General features: G+C 50.0%; 1 protein-coding gene across 6 annotated transcripts; it reads right to left on the bottom strand.

The window, feature by feature from the left end:
• Positions 1 to 5,337: 5,337 nt before the first annotated feature.
• On the bottom strand, positions 5,338 to 13,819 carry LOC131487834 (uncharacterized). 6 transcript variants are annotated; one of them, XR_009249985.1, is made up of 3 exons: positions 13,621 to 13,819; positions 11,756 to 11,939; positions 5,338 to 8,321 (listed from the first exon to the last, which is right to left on the bottom strand). XR_009249985.1 is itself a non-coding variant. In XM_058688981.1 (3 exons), the coding sequence occupies exons 1-3, from the start codon at positions 12,252 to 12,254 to the stop codon at positions 7,608 to 7,610; spliced, it is 909 nt and encodes a 302-aa protein (XP_058544964.1). In that variant the 5' UTR covers positions 12,255 to 13,606; the 3' UTR covers positions 5,338 to 7,607. The 6 variants fall into 6 exon arrangements, 4 of the variants coding, with proteins under 4 accessions (XP_058544964.1, XP_058544962.1, XP_058544966.1 ...); XR_009249986.1 differs by lacking the exon at positions 13,621 to 13,819 and adding an exon at positions 13,218 to 13,606; XM_058688981.1 differs by lacking the exon at positions 13,621 to 13,819 and having other exon boundaries at positions 5,338 to 7,940; positions 8,245 to 8,321; positions 11,756 to 13,606.
• Between the last annotated feature and the right edge of the window lie 19 nt (positions 13,820 to 13,838).

Genomic DNA, 13,838 nt, shown 5'->3' with positions numbered 1-13,838 from the left:
CCCTGAGCCCAAGTTTTCTCCTCTGTGAAATAGGACAGGATGGCTACCTTCCATGTAGGGTAAAGTTCATGACACACAGCAGGCCTCTAACCAAAGGTGGTTTTTACAAAGGGAGGGAAGAGCTTCAGAAGGGGGGCAGTGGAGATGGTAAGGAACGGTTGAAGGTTTTATGTTTTCTTTAAGGCCGGTAGAGGCTTGGTATGTTTTTAGGCTATGGGGAAGTTGCTGGTAAAGAGGGAGACCTATGGAAGAAGGGATAAAGCAATGCAGAAAGTTTGAGAAGACACTGGAGGAGATGGAATTGAAAATTAGCCTTAAACCCAGAGCTGGGCACTTCTTTCTCTACGAACAAAGGGAAGGAAGCCAGGGTGGACAGGAGCAATGCTCGCTCCCACTGTGTGGGGGGCAGTCTGTTCGTACGTTGTGTGCGTTTTCCCATCCAGTCCGCCCAACTACCCTATAAGGTGGGTCTTGCTAGTGTTCCCATTTACAGATGAGGAAATGGAGTCTTTCAGAAGGTAGCTTTCCTATGGTCGTAAAGCCAGTGGAGCCAGCATTTGAACCCAGGCATTCTTTTCTTTTTTAAGTTTTTATTTAAGTAAACTCCACACGCAATGAGGGGCTCAAACTCTCGACCCTGAGGTCAAGAATCACATGCTCTTCCAACGGAGCCAGCCAGGTGCCCCCAAACCCGGGCATTCTGATGCCAGAGTCTAGAGCCTTCTTTCTGGTAGAATGTTCATTATTTTGGCCTTGCCTTATGTTTCTTCATGATCAGATTCAGGGGATGCATTTCTGACCAGAATACTACATAAGTAACATGTCCTTCTCAAGCATCACATCAGAGGGCACATGATGTCTCTCTGCCTCTCGATGGTCACTCTGTCTATAGTCAATGTGGTGCTTGAACTCACAACCCCAAGATCGAGAGTCACACACTGTACTCACTGAGCCAGCCAGGCACCCCTGTGACTTTTCTATACGTTAAAAATTGTTTTAGGGCGTCTGGGTGGTTCAGTCGGTTAAGCGTCTGACTTCAGCTCAGGTCATGATCTCACAGTTTGTGAGTTCGAGCCCCACACCGGGCTCTGTGCTGACAGCTCAGAGCCTGGAGCCTGTTTCCGATTCTGTGTCTCCCTCTCTCTCAACCCCTCCCCACCCTGCTCATGCTCTGTCTCTCTGTCTCTCTCAAAAATAAATAAACATTTAAACAAATTTTTTCAATAAAAATTGTTTTTATTTTGGAACAATTTTTATAGAGATTACTTAAAAATAAAATATTTTAAAAAAAGCCACAAAGATAGAGTTCCCACCTACCCTCACTCAGGTTGTTTCTCGTAATGTTATCAACTCCCGTTACCATGGCCCATTTGTCAAAATCAAGAAGACATCAGTACATTACTATTAAACTCCAGACTTTCTTCAGACTTCACCGTTTTTTCTTTAAAGTCCTTTTTCTTTCCCGGATCCAATCCAGAACATCATATAGCATTTTGTCGTCATGCCTCCTTAGCCTCCTCTTGTCTGTTACTGTTTCCCAGTCTTTCCTTATTTTTCATGACTTTGACAGTTTTGAGGGGTCCCAGTTAGGTATTTGGTAGAATGGTCCTCAATTGGTCTGATGTGTTCCTCGTGATTTGACTGGAGTAATGGGCTTCTGGAAAGAATACCACAGAGAAGTGTCCTTCTTATCACATTACAGAACCTTTTAAAATTTTGTGGGCAAGTGTGTAGATCGTCTTACAGCCACCCAAGACAAGCTTCATATGTAAGTTCCCTCGTTGAATGGCTGTCACCAGCCTGGAGTGGTCTTTCTTTGGTCTCTCTCTGCCCTCAGAATATGGGGGGTGATGTTAGAGTTCACCTGGGATGCCCCCAAGGTGGTTGCAAACCAACACCGTGTTACTAGGTCAAAACTAAAAACCATATGACTGACCATCTCTAAAGATGCTAAAAGGGGGGCACCTGGGTGGCTCAGCCAGTTCTGATTCTGGCTCAGGTCATGATCCCAGGATGGTAGAATCGAGCCCTGCATCAGGCTTTGTACTGAGCGGTGGAGTCTGCTTAAGATTCTCCCTCTCTCTGTCTCTCTGTCTCTCTGTCTCTCTCTCTCTACTGCCCCATCCCTCTCCCCTGCTCGCACTTACTTTCTCGTGCTCTCCCTAAAAAAAAGCTAGGGGCACCTGGGTGGCTCAGTCAGTTAAGCCTCTGACTCTTGATCTCGGCTCAGCTCATGATCTCACGGTTGTAAGCCCAAGCCCTGAGTCAGGCTACACGTTGTCAACTCAGAGCCTGCTTGGGATCCTCTCTCCATTTCTCTCTGTCCCTCCTCCACTTGCTCTCTCTCTCTCAAAATAAAAAAGGAAAACATTTTTAAAAACCAATAAAGAAGAAAGCATATCTGAGAGATTAAAAAAAAGCTCAGTCCAGGTAACATTCCCTAAACTCCTGGATGCAGCCATGCCTGAAGCCATCTACTTGTAAGAGTCAATACGTTCCCTTTCTCCCCCACATGCCCACCATCCCACCATCCCAAAGCAGATTGGGTAGGATTTTATATTACTTGCACACAGAAAGTCCTAATTAAGATACCAGATGAGTATTTCAGTTGAGATAAGGCAATTTAAAAACCTTCATGAAGGGACATCTGGGTGGCTCAGTCGTGAAGCATCTGACTTCAGCTCAGGTCATGATCTCATGGTTCGTGAGTTCGAGTCCCACATTGGGTGAGCTCATGCCCTGCTTTGGGTGAACACAAACCCTGCTTTGGGTGAGCCCCGCTTCTCTCTTTCTGCCCTTCCTGGGATTCTTTCTCTCTCTCTCTCTCTGCCCCTTGCTCACTTGTGCTCTCTCTCTCTCTCTCTCTCTCAAAATAAAATAAAACATACATGAGGAAAACTGTGAGATACATAATCCCATCTATAATTAGCTGAGGAACATGAAGGAACTCAGAGGAACAATGAGCAGGATGGACCTGGAAAGGACCTGAAATACAACAAATATATATTGAGTGCCTAGTATGTGCTTGGTATTGTTCTAGGCACTGAGGATACTGAAGTGAACAACAAAAAGACAAAAATCCCTGCCCTCTTGGACATAATTCTAGAATGTTGGGGGCAGGGGAACAAATTTAAAAATTATATAGTACTCTAGAAGGTGATAAAGGCTAGGAAGAAAAATAAAGAAGGGAGAATAGAGAATGCCAGCTTGTTTCTGAAATCTTCACAAGTGAGCCCGTGAAAGAGTGCTTATTCATCACAACTTTAGCACAAAGAGGTTAAGTGATTTGCTCACAGTTGTCAACTGCAAGTGGCAGAATGGGAATCAGAAAATAGGAAAGAAGTTATAGGACCTTTAATCTCTCTCCCAGGTTAGACTGCCTCCCAGCCCAGGAGTCTTTTAACTGGCAAATTCACTCATCTTTCACTGGGGTTCGTTATTATTATTGATCTCTTGTCCTGTGACCTGAGGTCATACATGGGTAGAAATGGCTTTTGACATTACTGACCATCCTTCCTCTTCCAAACCTTTCTCTTGACCTCAGTGACACTGATGTTCTGGTCCTGTTTCCCTTCCCCTCAAGGGACAAATTAGTTTGCCCCTTTTGATTCATATTCCTCTCACCACAGGAATATGGGTCACCAGCTAGAACTCACCATATTGAACTCTATCAGGGAACACGACTCATTTATATCATAGTCTTGTGAGTCGTTCAGTATGGAGCTTGGGCAGCTGTATACAACAGCCCTATACCTTTTGCACTTCCCTTATCTATGCTACTGGCTTCCGTTCCATTTCTGCAGATTCTCCCCAAATTTCATGGGTAGCTTCTGCCCTGCACCATTGGAGAAAATGGTAAAGCACCCTGCATCCCCACCCACCCATCCTTGCAAAAGGTTCTTTACCTCTCTGTGCCCACAGCCGTCAGTGGGGGCAGGGACGGTGGATATTTTGTTAGCACCGCCGGCACACAAATCCACAAAGAATTCTTTTGGTAGATGGTCTCTAAGGTTAGATATTGCCTCGTTAGACACAATTGTTAGATATAAATTGTATTGACATCTAAATAATTTCTGGACTTGGTTAGAAGCAACTTGTAAGCTTCTTATAACTCTAAAACCTACAACTTGACATATTTCTGCGTGCCAAGCTGGGTAGGCGTATTATTTCATCCAATCCTCATAACTGTGTGGAGGAGACATTACATTGCTCATTTGTCTAAGATTCAGAGAGTTCCTGTGACCTAAGATCACGCACTGGTAGAAACAGAATTTGGACCCAGTCCGTTGGACCTCAAAGATCATGCTCCTTCTGGTTGTGTAAGCTGCCCCCAGTATCACCTAGCACCATGCTGAGTACAGGACAGTAATAATTAAAACTATTTCAATATACAGCTAAAAAAAAATCTTATCCTGTGTACAATTCCACTTACCATGGGCGCCTGGGTGGCGCAGTCGGTTAAGCGTCCGACTTCAGCCAGGTCACGATCTCACGGTCCGTGAGTTCGAGCCCCGCGTCAGGCTCTGGGCTGATGGCTTGGAGCCTGGAGCCTGTTTCCGATTCTGTGTCTCCCTCTCTCTCTGCCCCTCCCCCGTTCATGCTCTGTCTCTCTCTGTCCCAAAAATAAATTAAAAATGTTGAAAAAAAAAATTAAAAAAAAAAAAAAAAAAAACAATTCCACTTACCATTCAGTAATAACCCTGAGAGGTAGGTAGTAGTGTCATCCTTAGATTTTGATACAGAAACTGAATAACAAAAGACAAAAAGTTTTCTGAATCATTTAGATACAAAGGAGAGCCAGGACCCAAATGCAAGTCTTCTCCAGGTACTTCATTCTGAGCCATGCTCTGTGTTGTTTGATACAGAACATGTGAGCTAGGGGATGAAGGGTTAAGGACAATGCCTTTTTCCTTTAATAGCCTGTAGCCTCCTAGGCACTGAAGTATGTGTTCATTCATGCAATATTTACTGAGCACCTAGTATGTGCCAGGCGCTGAATATGAAACAGTGAACAAAGGCTGTCCCAATTACTGAACTCCCGGAGCTTGCATTCTAGTGGAAGACAATTTCAGACAATAAGTGCTACAGGACAATGTGGTAGGAAATAAGGGGTGGGTAAATTTAAATAGAGGTCAGCGAAGCCATTTCTGAGGAGGTAACATTAAATGAATGCATCAAGAGGCAAACTGCTGATGGATTCGTTGTTTGATATCAAACTTAACTAGTTTTTGTTGGCCATTAGGCTGTTTATGGGTTTGAATACCCTTTGTACCTCATATTGCAGATGCCCTGTTATGCCCAGAATTCGTGATCCCCAAAGACCACCAAGGAGCCGAGTCCGATGCAAAAGCAAGGAGCCTTTATTCGAGCTATCTCGAGCTCAATCTCCTACCTGCACCGACGCAGCGGTGAGATGCCGGAGAGAGAGCGAATTTCAAAAGCACAAAGGCTTATAGGGGTCTACGGGCAGTTGGTGGGGTGATGGTCGTGGCCTTAGCCGATTAGCTGGGGAAGGATCAGAGTCCTGTTGCGCAGGTTGCCGGGTATGGTTTGAACGGGAAGTTTGAACAGGTGAGTGGGAAGTTACTCAAGGGGAGGTCGTTTTAGCGGGTGAGCGGGAATTTCTTTCTGCGGGTTTTCCCAGAAAAGGGGGCCATGTCGGGGACAGTCACTCAAGATGGAGGACACAGGACAAAATGGAGTTGGCCGGCCTAGGTTCGCTATTTCATTCCCCCCTTGTCATGTAGCTTATGGACCCAATCATGGGACCGGCTGCATTTCTGTTTTGTCTTCTTCTGTTACTAGGGGCTTGTACTGAGCACGGAGGACTATTAGTTGGACGGCTCCCACGCGGTCCCTGACAAACTGGACCAGCCTGTTGATGATACAGGGTCCGAGGGTTACTAGTAGGAGCAGGATGGCGAGGGGTCCAGCAAGGGCCGAGATGAGGGTAGTTAACCAGGGAGACCAGTTTAACAAAGACTCGTACCAGGACTGAGATTGTTCTCTCTCTAACTTTCATTTTTGCAGCCCTTCCCTTATGAGGGCCATAGATTCTTTTACGACCCCTGAGTGAGCAACATAGAAGCAACATTCTTCCCCTAGGGCTGCACATAGTCCTCCTTGCTGCATGAATAATAAGTCTAATCCCCTTCTGTTTTGGAGTACTACTTCTGATAAAGAAGTAAGGGATTCCTGTAAATGAGAAATTGATTTCTCAATTCTTTCTATGTCTAAGTCAGTGGCTGCCCTTAGGGTTCCGTAGTTTTTGTCCTGGATGACGAGTGAGGATATTCCAGTCCCTGCCCCCACTAATCCCAGTCCCAAGAGCGCAGCCAGAGTTAGGGTTGTAATAGGCTCTCTTTTACTTCGGGGGTTAGTAGAGCCTAACCTGTTAAGAATTTTTTTCCCCTGAATGGTACACTAGCTTGGGGATCAAGTGCAGGAGTATGCAGAAGCCTTCCTTCGAGGAGTTAAGGACTTGGGAGTGGACGCAGGGAGTGAGGTCGGTGGAACAGGCCCACCATGCATTTTTGGGGGGAAGTAGATACACTGTCTCCCTCGGGACTGTTAGGGTTTCATTACAGAGATGTGACTGCCCGGGAGGCACGTGGCCTATGCAAGTGCCCTGTCCTGTTACCGCCTGGAGGGTTAGTCTTGCAGTAGCCTGCTGCCATCTGCAGGAGCTAGAGTTGGAGGCTGTTGTAAAATTGCCTTTAATGGCAATATCTTCGTAATATGGGGGCTGGACACCTAGACAGAGCCAACAGGACTTGGTCGGGTCAGGCCTAGTGTTTAGTACCTAGTATGCTCCGTGCTCCATAGGGGGTCTGTATCAGATAGTAAGTTGTGACCCGGGGCAGGAGATGTGGGTGACGCTCCGGTAGGGACAGGGGATGTGGAGGGCTGTGTGGCCAGAGCCTGGGTGTTTCTGGGCGTGGCCGTCCGGGCGGGGGCAGGTCGGGGAACTAGTACTTGGTTGGGTCCTACCCCTGTGGGCGACTGCTGGGCAAGGGGGGTTGCTTGCATTCGGAGGGTAAATAACATTCCTTTATCTCTAGGCCCAAGTCTGACCTTGTCATAAAGCCTGACCCCCCAGGTTTTTCCAGCTTCCCACCCTGTTGCATTTTTTCCTTGTTCTGTGAAAGATATTGACACAGGATTACCATGGCCCGAGACATATGGTGGTCGGGGGCCACTGGGCCGTGTTACCACGATGAGATCTCCGGTGCGTGGTGGGGTCCACCAGATGTGTCCAGTGGTGACACATGACCAAGAGGCGCAGAAGTAGTCTGCCGCATCCCCACAAGTGTCCCCATGGTCTTTTCCACCGGGACAGACATAGAAGTGAAAGTCTTGTCGCCTGAACCCTGTGGTATCAACCCTGGGGTGGCCGGTATAAGGGGGAAACAGGCTTTCTAAGTCTACTCGTAATTCCGGGAACCATGTGTCTCTAGGGTGGGTCTGGGATGTCTGATTAAGTATTGTCCCTGAGCTGGTGTCTACGATCTGCCAGGTAATGTTTTGGGGGGCGTGGGGACTCCCAGCAGCATGAGCAATGACAAGCAGAGTTAACAGAGTTACCAATATCAGGTGGGTCAAATGCGCTATAGCTTGAGCTTGAGCAGGTTGTGTTGATCCCGATTGACGGCCCATTGCGTGACGAAGTCCTTCCGGATCGTGGGGGGGGGGGGGGGGGCTCTGCTGGCCGAACGTGGGTGTGATGGACCCAGGTCGCGATACCGTCTACTTTGAGAGCGGTGGGGGTTGTCAGCACCACGATGTAGGGTCCCTTCCAGCGCGGCTCGAGGGTCTCTTGCCGGTGCCTCTTGACGTAGACCCAGTCTCCCGACCTGTACTGGTGAGGTGTCAGGGTTGGGCCGGCCTCGTAGATGGCACGGAGGCGCGGCCAAATGTCCTCGTGCGCCTTCTGGAGCCCTCTCAAGGAAAGAAAAAGTTCTTGATCTTTAAACTCAGCAAGAAGTTCAGCTCAAAGGTTGGGAATAATAGGGGGTGGCCTGCCAAACGTGATCTCGTAGGGAGTAAAACCCAGGGTGTAAGGAGTGTTCCTAACCCGGTAAAGGGCGTACGGTAGGAGAGTCACCCAGTCCTCGCCAGTCTCCATGGTTAATTTGGTAAGGGTCTCTTTTAGGGCTGTATTCATTCTTTCTACCTATCCTGAGCTCTGGGGCCTATAAGCACAATGTAATTTCCCCCCACAGCCTTGGCTACTGCCTGCTTTACCTGCAAGATAAAAGCTGGCCCCATTTCATGCTTGGTTGGGTATGCCTCCACACAGCCAGAGAAGGTGTCTGTAAATACTAAAAGATATTTATAACCATACTTTCCTAGTTTAACTTCATTGAAGTCGACCTCCCATTGTGCTCCCGGTGTGGTGCCTCTGAGCCTGCTTCCTTTTTTATTTGATGTGGCTCTCGAGTTGGTGAGTTGGCAGGTCTTGCAGGCACATACAACTTGCTCTATTTTGGTGTCCTGTTGGTGAATCTTGATTCCAGCATGTCGGATTAAGTCTTTTAATTTTCGGGCCCCCGTGTGAGTAGACCGATGCATGTGCTCTGATACTGAGACTCCGAGCGGGTCTGGCAGCACGAGCTCCTTGTAGGTGTATACCACCATCCCTTTATCTCCTGGGCCATGGGGAGTTTCTTGATCCGCTGTAACTCCTCCTGGGAGTATTTGGGCTGGTCTGGTAAAACTGGTTCTCCCGGGTCCAGTAGTTGTATGGTCATGGTGGGAACTGAAGTAAGGCCTACTGCCTTGGCTTCCTGGTCAGCCTTTCGATTACCTCTAGCTACCGGGTTATCAGTTTTCTGGTGCCCTTGGCAGTGGATAATGGCCAGCTTGGCAGGAAGCCATAAGGCTGTAAGCAGGTCAAATATCTCCTGCTTATTTTTTATAGTCTGTCCTTCTGCCGTTAGTAACCCCCTCTCCTGATAAATTGCCCCATGAATATGAGCTGTGGCAAACACATAACGGTTGTGTGTGTAGATGTTAAGCCGTTTTCCAGCTCCCAGTGTCAGTGCCTTGGTGAGGGCGACGAGCTCTGCTTGCTGGGCTGACGTTCCGGAGGGTAGAGCCTCCGCCCATATGGTGTCCGTTTCAGTGACTACCGCGGCACCCACATACCTGTGTCCGTCCCGCACAAAGCTGCTGCCATCAGTGAACCAAGTAGCCTCGGCATCAGGGAGGGGCCCGGTCGGTCAGGTCCGTCCGGAATCCATGTACTTGCTCCAGGATCCCTGCACAATCATGTAGTGGAGCATCTAGGTCAGGGTCGGGCAGCAGAGTTGCAGGATTGAGGGCCGCACTGGGGTGGAACCGCACCCGTGGAGGGTTGAGTAGGAGGCTCTGGTAATGAGTCACACGTGTGTTGCTCATCCATCTATCAGGAGGCTGTTTCAGGACCCCTTCAATGGCGTGTGGGGTCATGATCCAGATCTGCTGTCCTAGGGTCAGTTTGTCTGCGTCCTTGACAAGGAGTGCTGTCGCCGCAATAATTCTTAGGCATGGCAGCCAGCCGGCAGCCACTGGGTCTAGCTTCTTGGACAGGTAAGCCACCGGGCGGTTCCAGGGGCCTAAGGCTTGAGTTAGAACCCCTTTTTCTATTCCCTTGTGTTCGTCTACAAAGAGGTGGAAGGGCTTCATAATGTCTGGCAGGCCCAGGGCTGGGGCATCTAGGAGGGCCTTTTTCAACTAATTAAAGGCAGTTTCCTCTTTTTCAGTCGATTCAAATGTTTTTCCCTCTTTGGTAGCTTCATATAGGGGCCTGGCGATCTCAGCAAAACCCGGGATCCAGAGGCGGCAGTAGCTGGCCGATCCTAGGAATTCCCTTACTTCCCTTCGGGAGGTGGGAGTAGGGATCTTCAGGACAGATTCTTTTCTGGCATCTGATAACCGCCGCTGTCCGCCCTCCAGGATGTATCCCAGGTAACTTACCCTCTCCCTGCATATCTGAGCCTTTTTCGCAGATGCCCAGTCCAGCAGGTCCTGGGTCCCTTGCTCGCAGTCCTCGGCCGTGTCGGCAGCAATCAGGATGTCATCTACATACAGCAGGAGGGTGAGGCCAGGGTGCTCCTTTCTGTACTCACCCAGGTCCTCGTGTAGTGCCTCGTCGAAGATGGCGGGAGAATTTTTGAACCCCTGAGGCAGCCAGGTCCAGGTGAGTTGCCCACTGTAGCCCTCCTCTGGATCATGCCACTTGAAGGCGAACAAGGGTTGGCTTTGGGGTGCCAGCGGCAGACTGAAGAAGGCGTCCTTTAAATCTAATACAGTATACCAGACCCTGGAGGGTGCCAAGGAGCTCAAGAGAGTATGTGGGCTGGGAACAGTTGGGTGTATGTCCGTGACCCTCTTATTTACTTCCCAGAGGTCTTGTACCGGTTGATAGTCATTTGTGTGAGGCTTTTTGACCGGCAGTAGGGGGGTGTTCCAGGCAGACTGGCAAGGAACTAGTACCCTTAGGCTTCATAGTCTCTGGATGTGTGGCTGGATCCCCTTCTGGGCCTCCTGAGACATGGGGTATTGTTTGATCCTTACGGGACCTTCTCCTGGCTTGAGCTCTACCAGGACCAGGGTCCTGTGGGTGGCTAGTCCTATTCCCCCACCCCACCCCCCCATCTCTGCCCAAACTGAGGGGAATTCTTGTAGCCATCTGTCTATATTATCCTCTCTCGGGAGCACCTCCTGGTGGAAGCTGTATTCATCCTCTAGTTTTATGGTCAGGACCTGGATGGGGTGGCCCTTGCCATCAGTGACCTGAGGCCCCCCTTGTCTGAAAGTTATCTGAGCTCCAATCTTGGTCAGTAAGTCCCGTCCTAACAGCGGGTAGGGGCATTCTGGTATTACCATAAAGGAGTGGGATACCTGACCCGTCCCCAAATCTACCGTTCTTCGGGTAGTCCATGAATACTGGCTCATACCAGTTGCCCCTTGTACCCAGGACTTCTTGCTGGCTAGTTTTCCTTGTGGGGTGCGGAGGACCGAATGTTGTGCTCCGGTGTCGACAAGGAAGTCAACAGGGGTCCCCTCCACTTTAAGAGTTACCCTGGGCTCGGGGAGAGGGTCTGAACCCCGACTCCCCTAATCACTCAGTTCATCTAGCTCTAGGACTTTTACTCGATCAGTCTTGCTTCCTTTCCCGCCGGCCCTTTTCAGACAATCTCGGGCCCAATGCCCTATCTCCTTGCAGTATGCGCACTGATCCTTCTGCAGCCTCTGCTTCCCCGCCTTGGTGGTTCCTTTACCTCCTCTTGAGTCGTCCGCCAGCTGCTGGAGATGGAGGTCTCGTTCCTCGGGGGAGTCAGCAGTGGTAGCTAGTAGTATTTGGGCCAGGTCTCGAGTCTGCTTACTGCTGGCAGCCGCCATGGCGCGAGCCTGCTTGTCCTCAGGAGGCTCCCGGTTATTATATACCTTTTCGGCTACTACCAGTAAGTCCTGCAGACTTTTTTTCTCCTAGTCTATCTATTTTCTGTAATTTTTTCTAATGTCTATGGCCGATTGGTTTACAAAGGCCATGATAACAGCTGCCTTGCTTTCTGGAGCCTCTGGATCCATGGGAGTATAAGTACGGAATGCCTCCATGATCCGTTCTAAAAAGGCAGCCGGAGATTCATCTTTTTCCTGTTGCACATTTCCTACCTTGGCCAAATTGGTTGGCTTCCTAGCAGCCATTCGGAGACCTGCCCCCCCCCCCCCCCCATTAGAGTCTGGCGGTAGACCCGGAGCCTCTCCTTACCTTCTGCCGTGTTGAAATCCCACTTGGGCCGAGTTAAGGAGAAGGAGGCATCTATCTGAGCCTGGTCGGTGGTGGGATTCCCGTCTGTGCCCGAAACTAGTTTTCGGGCCTCATTGAGGATTCTTTCTGTTTCCTCAGTTGTGAACAGGACCTGCAAAAGCTGCTGGCAATCATCCCACGTGGGCTGATAGATAAAAAGAACAGAGTCTAATAAATCAATAAGCCCTGCCGGTTTCTCGGAAAACTTAGGATTCTGAGCTTTCCAATTGTAGAGGTCACTAGTGGTGAAAGGCCAATAGTGATAGGGCTGATTCCCCTTCGCGTCTGGGGGTCCGGTGGCTCGCAGGGGCAGAATAGTGGAGTCAGCGGCGGAGGCAGGCTGCTCCCTCTGAGCCCTTTGTCTGGTAAAGGGCGGGCTTCCCACTGGAGCGTTTCCGCCTCCCGCTCTGTGAACAGCGTCTGCCTCCCCCAGAGGGGGAGGATGGTGTTCTTCCGGCATCCTAGGGGGGTTATACGGGGAAGGAAAAAATAATTCTTTTTTAGTCCCCCCCCCCCTCCCCCCATAGGACAGGGTAGAGGGGTGCTGAAGGCTGGGTAAGACTTTTCTTGTTCTCCTTCTTCTCTGTCCCCTGCAAAGCAAGAATGGGTTTTGGCTCTGGAGGGTGTGGGGCTAGGAAGGGCTTAAGACAAGAGGGTGGGTCTTCTACAAGGTCCTGCCAAGTGATAATGTAAGGGAGCTGATCAGGATGGCCGTCTTAGGCCGAGAGATGATACCCCTGACTCGGTGGACGGTAGGGAGGTTAAACGTGCCCTCTGGCGGCCATCTGACATTGAAAGCTGGCCACTCGCTAGAACAAAAAACCTGCCACCAACCCTTTTGGACTTCCACACTGAGGTTGTTAGCTTTTTGGCTGACATCCTTAAAGTGATCAATCATAATACTTAGAGGAGTAGTCTGAGTCTGTCCCATAACATCCATCTAGTAAGTCCACAGAACAAAACTGAGAAACACAGAAACAGACAGAGGGCCCCTAGAAACAGTCTTCCAACTCCGTGGAAGCAAAACTGAAAGCTAGACAATGGCCTCACGCCGACCAGCGGGAGCGACCCGCCTCATCTCAGACCTTTGAGGGGAATCCACATCCCTCCAGAAGGGAGGATTGGAACGTCTTCCGAAACTCCCGGCCGGTGGTCCTCCAGTGCGTCCATTTAGAACACGCCAGGCACTACCAGAATTTCAGAAATGAGCTCACACAGAAGAGACAGGGAACGGACAGACACTAACCGTGGCCAGTCAGGCTCTCTGGGTTGGGGGGGGGGGTCCCTCAGGAGTCTTGGGGATCCCGGAGGAGCTCCCAAATGTTATGCCCAGAATTCACGATCCCCAAAGACCACCAGGGAGCCGAGTCTGATGCAAAAGCAAGGAACCTTCATTTGAGCTAGCTCGAGCTCAATCTCCTACCTGCACCAACGCAGCGGTGAGATGCCAGAGAGAGAGTGAGTTTCAAAAGCACAAAGGTTTATAGGGGTCTAGGGGCAGTTGGTGGGGTGATGGTCGTGGCCTTAGCTGATTGGCTGGGGAAGGATCAGAGTCCCGTTGTGCAGGTTGCCGGGCATGGTTTGTATGGGAAGTTTGGACGGGTGAGCGGGAAGTTACTCAAGGGGAGGGGGTTTTAGCGAGTGAGCAGGAATTTCTTTCTGCGGGTTTTCCCAGAAAAGGGGGCCATGTCGGGGACATAGTCACTCAAGATGGAGGACACAGAACAAAATGGAGTCGGCCAGCCTAGGACCGCTCTTTCAGCCCAAAGTACAACTGTCCAGGCAAAGCATAACAGAGAACTCTCCAATTCTTTTATTCCTCTGACCTTGCCTTTGCCGTCAGGGTCACTGACGCCCCACTGCCACGCCCATTCTTCTCCTTCCGAGGCTCCCAGCCTGCGCAAGCGCAAAAGAAACTGCCTTCCTTAGTGGAGGGCGCGGATCCCACTACAAAACGCATGCGCCCCTGGCCTGTAAGCCCCGCCCCGACCCCTGCGCTGGCTCGCGAGCGCCTGCCGTTTCTCCGGGCGGGGCGGTGGGCGGG

The sequence above is a fragment of the Neofelis nebulosa genome, chromosome 10 (genome assembly GCF_028018385.1).
Source record: "Neofelis nebulosa isolate mNeoNeb1 chromosome 10, mNeoNeb1.pri, whole genome shotgun sequence".
Classification (NCBI taxonomy): domain Eukaryota; kingdom Metazoa; phylum Chordata; class Mammalia; order Carnivora; family Felidae; genus Neofelis; species Neofelis nebulosa.
Note: the sequence above shows the minus strand (reverse complement) of the source record. Positions and strands in the feature narration are given on the sequence as shown.

Excerpts from the sequence above, each read along its gene's own strand:
- LOC131487834 (XM_058688979.1), bottom strand. The coding sequence starts at position 12,254 with ATGCCGGAAGAACACCATCCTCCCCCTCTGGGGGAGGCAGACGCTGTT. Across the intron at positions 7,939-11,755 it reads GGATTTCAACACGGCAGAAG|GGCTCCAGAAGGCGCACGAG; the intron begins GTAAGGAGAGGC and ends TTTCCTTGAGAG.